This window comes from Montipora foliosa, chromosome 1, assembly GCF_036669935.1.
Source record: "Montipora foliosa isolate CH-2021 chromosome 1, ASM3666993v2, whole genome shotgun sequence".
Classification (NCBI taxonomy): domain Eukaryota; kingdom Metazoa; phylum Cnidaria; class Anthozoa; order Scleractinia; family Acroporidae; genus Montipora; species Montipora foliosa.
Genome location: NC_090869.1, coordinates 135001 through 140000, shown reverse-complemented (window position 1 = coordinate 140000; position 5000 = coordinate 135001). Strand labels below are relative to the sequence as shown.

Sequence of the window (5000 nt, the reverse complement as noted above, 5' to 3'; positions counted from 1 at the left end):
CAAAAAAATTCGGTATCCCAGATGGGATTTGAACCCACGCGCGTCGAAGATTTGTCTGAGCTACCATGGAGACAACGGAGGAAAATCGCACATTGTTGAGAATTGAGGGATGGGATTCACAAGCGACTCAAGCATAAACGCAAGCGTCTTCATCATTAATACCTTTTGTTACCAAATAAAAAGTACTTAAAAGGGGAAGTAAAGGTAAAAGTAAAGTCTCTGCATACGAGCCAGAAGGCCCATCAGTAAAGTAAAGTAAAAAAAAAAAAAGTAAAGTGGTACATTTATATAGCGCCTTTATCACAAACGTCTCAAAGGCGCTTTACAATGATCAATTAACCCCCAGCGGACTGGAAGCATATACAGGCGCAAATGGCAGCCGCTTCTAAGCAGTCCATGCATGCTGGTACTCATTTTACCGACCTCGGAAGGATGGAAAGCTGAGTGAACTTTAGCGGGAAAGAAGGTCGCCAAATATTCCACTTTTGGCAGAACCGGGAATGGAACCCGGGACCTTAGGGTTGGAAGGCAGAGATCTTACCACTGCGCCAACCCCTCCGCTCTTAATCAGTCCGAAGCTTATCCCGGTTTCCATGGCATGAAGTGACTAGGAGTATTTGTTGCGAGTGGAAGAAAGTTGTTGCGAAAAGTAGAGCGCGGGTCTACTCTGAGCAACAAATTTTGGCTTTGTTGCTCGTTTTTCATCAAGCTCACAACTTGTCGCGCAACAAATGTGCTCGTGTACTAGCAAATCAACCAATCAGCGCCCTGCATTTCTTCAACCCGCAACAAATGTTTTTGTTGGGGGTCAAGTTGATCACGCAAGGTGAAAAACGCGAAACATCGACCAAAATTTGCAACGAAACAATGTTGCGCGACAAGTTGAGGGTTTTTGTATCTCGTATTTCGCCGCCTTTACTGTTTCTCTCCTCACCTCTGATTTCGTCGCTTAAATCCATTTCAGCCGGAACTTGACTATTTCTACGTCATAGCCTTGTTTGCATACACACTAACAAAGATGGTGGTTTTCGATGTAAAAATGTCTATTTTTAAAGTGTTATTGTTGGTTGGCTATTTCAGTTCAATGGATATTAAGCCCAAAGGAGCAGTTAAGTATGAAAACAAAGGTAAAGATCTTTCATTCTATTTGCGGATGTTGCTTCTGAAAATCAGTCAGTTAACGTTTGCGAAAATATAAAATACAGAAGACCTCAAACATCGTTACCCTGAAATTCCCAAGAGATGCTTGGACGTTTTCTCTAAGATCTGTGCCGTCTCTTAGAGGTTGAATGGCCACCTAATGGAAATGGAGAACGCAGAGCTATGGGTTACAATTGCAAAACTGAAGTTTCACTTTTTTCTTTGAATTAGATCAGATTTTTTTTTATTACCTTGAAAGTATCATCCACCGCTTTGACGCCTACCGTCTTCATACTTGTGTACTGCAAAAATCATGAACCAAAGAGACATGAAATTTAATATCAATGAAGCCCTTTCAAGAAAGATGCGAGGCCGAAGCGTGTGTTTTCACCAATCACGACGCCCGCTAAAAAACGTAAATTGACAGTACAGTGAGAGGAGCGGTAACCCTTTGTTCTGCGAAGGTCAAACACTCGAAACTTCAGCGTTCTAGTCTTTCTATGGTGGTCAATTGCCTTAACCTTTCGGCTTCAGGGCCCAGTTGTTCGAAAGCCGATTACCGCTAACCGCAGATTAAAAATTTACCAAGGAGTTTATTTCTCTACTCCCAAGTGTTTTACAGCGCTGATATTTGGAAAAATGTTACATTAGAGGAAGTCAATCTTGAAAACCAAAAATAACCAAAAGAAACTTGCACCGAAAAGTTGAAAAAATTAAACCAAAGTGTATATGACAGGTTTTTCATATTTACTCAATGGAAACATCATGGTTTTCTGAGATAAAAACAACCAAAAAATTTCCATGTACCGATTTTCATTCTATGTTTTCCAGCCTATCGGAATTTTCACTTAGGGTGCATGGGGTACAAAACCGCGCTAGTAAGGAGAGTGGGAATAGAAGGCCTGTGACGTCAATTCAGGAACGTAGGGTATTCTAGGGATATAAAGTTTGTTCTTTTGTCTTTGGCATTATTGCAACCAAATACAACGCATCTCAGAAGCAGTTTCAGCATCTCTGAATCTAAGAAAAAGAGAATCATTCGGGCCCCGGAAAATGTTTGTTCTGGTCTTGAGGTCACAGTTCTGTTATCCTCAGACTCCTTACTAGCGCGGTTTTGTACCCCACGGGAAATGAAAATCCCGAAAAAAGGGACGGAATTTATCTTGGAAATCTATGTTTCGATTGAGTAAATAAAGACAACCTTGTCATTTATACTTTAAGGGGCAATGACTTAATCAACTCATTTGACACAACTTCGCTTCCGTATGAAAGGGCAAACCATCAAACCACCGATAAACGTCACTCTCAGATTGCAGGTCAGGTTACCTCTCGCGCTTTTTTCGACTTCCTCAAAGATGCCTTCCTTGGTCTTTGCTAAAATTAAAAAAAAGGAAAGCAAAACTTAGTTTCTTTAGACATACTGCGTGAAGGAAAGGGAATAAGCCCTTTGCAGGATGGTGATCACACGGTACAAAAACCGCCCTTCTAGAACTCAAAACTCACTGGGACATCTAAAACAAAGCAAGTTCATATATATGTTCTTGCTTTCAAATGTCCCAGTGGGCAATTTGCGTTCCAGTATGGCGGTTTTTTAACCTTGGGATCAGTATTCTGCAAAGGGCCCATTGAAGATTTTCGGCAAAGAAAAACTTACAGCTACAGCGTCGTTTAGATTTGTGATGATCACGTGAACAAAGAGAGTAGCAGATTCCAGGACTTCACCTCGCATCGACTGAAGTCTCACCTGGCGATATCCTGAAAACGTAAGGGCAATTAAAATGTAGAATAAAAGGGAGCTGACGACATCCATCAATGTCTTGGCCGAGAATGCCATCGTTGTGAAGAAGCCTTAAGGGCCACTCTCGCGGTTATTTTTTAGTGATCTTTAATTGAAATTGGGTTAAACACGTAAGGCTGATCTTTACGTCCCCCAATTTGGGACCTTAAGCATCTAAAAATTTGACGAGAAAGAGAAAGTCACCAGATAATATCATCGAACGTTGGAATACGTTTCTTACGTGAAATGTGAGCCAGCTGTTGGAGCAGTAAATTGGCATAAACGGTTTGGACAGTAAAAGGACTGAAAAAAGTTACCGTGCTGTGCTCACGTAATCAACAGAACATAGCAACAATACAAACGCACGTGCTGGGCGTGCAAATTCCTCGTTCTCGTCGTCCGGCGTTGCTTGAGGTCTCTTTAGGGACGAGCGGGTTAAAAATAGGGAATCAAAGCTTCGCATTTGTACGTTCATGTTGTCGTCAAAACCTCAAATTTGGTAATTTCACGTTGTTGTTACTTATGCCCCGTCCACAAGTATCCGGATATTTTTGAATCCGGAACTTTTTCTTTCCGGATAAGCCTTCCGTCCACACGTATCCGGCGAATTCGCTGGCGAACCGCAACTTTTTGAATACCCTCTCCAGAGTGCAGTCTCAGACATAAATAGTTGAGACACTTCATGCCAACATCCTCTTTTGCCTTCTCGTGCGTTCCCTTCCCTTCTTAATGTTGTTTATCGCAGTTCAGTCACTAAATCTTTCACACCAACTTTGAGAGGGAAGGAAGAGGCAGAAGTGTCCCAACAATTATGTCTGGGACTGTGGATATTTTGAATCCGCTATGAATCCGGAACGGCGCGGACGCTAAATCCGGAAATCTTTTTTATCCGGGTGACGTAACAAGATCGAGCCCAATTCCTTGAAATCAATTATTTTCAAGATGGCTGCCGAGGGCAATATTATTTCCTTATAGTGCATACTCTGTTACCTCTGTTTCCTTGAAGAGTCCTTAACACAAGAGTGATTCCGGATACGTTTCAGGTACATGTGGACGACAAAATTCGATTTGAATACGCTACGTGTGGATGGGAATATTATTTGAATCCGGAAAGAAAACGTTGCGGTTCAAAAAGAGCCAGATACGTGTGAACTGAGCCTAAGAGTACAGCAACACTGTTTGCTGAAATGCGTGCTGAACGTGCAGCACAATTATCGTATTTTTTCCCTTTTAACCTTTCATTCTCAAGACCTAAACGTTCTTTCTCTTAACTAGCCAGTACCATAACGTTGGCTCGTCTTTCATATACCGAATCCGAAATAATTAATGTCCATAAAATAAAAGAACAAAGCAAACATAACAATACCTAATTCGGACTAACAATGGTTCTTCTGTCCTCCGTCATTTTAGTCCGGTATATGAAAGTCTACCCTAGATTTCTCTGTTGTCTAGGCATGAGAATTTGGTGTTATATCAAGATCACACCTCTTAAGCTGATAATAATCAGTCGGTCTTCATTTCTCAATACGTCTTCTTTTCTCAATACCTGTCAGACTGACATTTCATTGAAATTGTGAGGAGAATATACATACTGATCACTCAGAGTCAACGGATTAACCAATGATATAATTGTTTCGTGGCGTAACCGTTGCCATTTAAGATGTACGATGGCAACAGGCGTAATCTTGAGACCAGGAGATACGATCCAAAATTTGGAGTCTCCTGGGTTATCCGGCAGAGTTGACAGGCCTATCACTGTTATATTGTTACTATTATTTGTATTATTATTTACTGAATAGAGATACTTTCTCAGGTTGCAGTTGGTCTATGTACAATGGAACCTGTCGATCAGTACATAAATATTAATGAATACAAAAGCAAGCATGTCAAAAGTTGTTACTCACAAACTGTAGAGGATGACTACTAGACAATGACTTCAATTTTCCACTTACAGCATTCAAGTCATTGTGGAAGAGCCAGTGTAACCACATCTTGCATGCATCACCTGGGGATTTGATTTGATAATTAATTGATAATTACGAGTGACAGATCAATGTGATAACGGAAGTAGACATTCGTTACA

At 41.0% G+C, this 5000-nt stretch overlaps 1 protein-coding gene across 3 annotated transcripts in view; it reads right to left on the bottom strand.

Moving 5' to 3' along the window:
- LOC137996677 (inactive phospholipase C-like protein 1) overlaps positions 1 to 5000 on the bottom strand; it is a 20545-nt gene that overhangs the window by 12024 nt on the left and 3521 nt on the right. For 2 of the 3 annotated variants that reach the window (XM_068842581.1, XM_068844154.1), the window contains exons 1-5: positions 4822 to 4924; positions 2795 to 2895; positions 2467 to 2514; positions 1392 to 1442; positions 1226 to 1297 (exon numbers count right to left, since the gene is read on the bottom strand). In XM_068842581.1, the coding sequence (XP_068698682.1) occupies positions 1226 to 1297; positions 1392 to 1442; positions 2467 to 2514; positions 2795 to 2869 (246 nt within the window). In that variant the 5' untranslated portion in view covers positions 2870 to 2895; positions 4822 to 4924. Of the gene's footprint in view, positions 1 to 1225; positions 1298 to 1391; positions 1443 to 2466; positions 2515 to 2794; positions 2896 to 4821; positions 4925 to 5000 lie in introns of those variants that run through there. The other variant, XM_068843384.1, reaches the window with a different exon arrangement.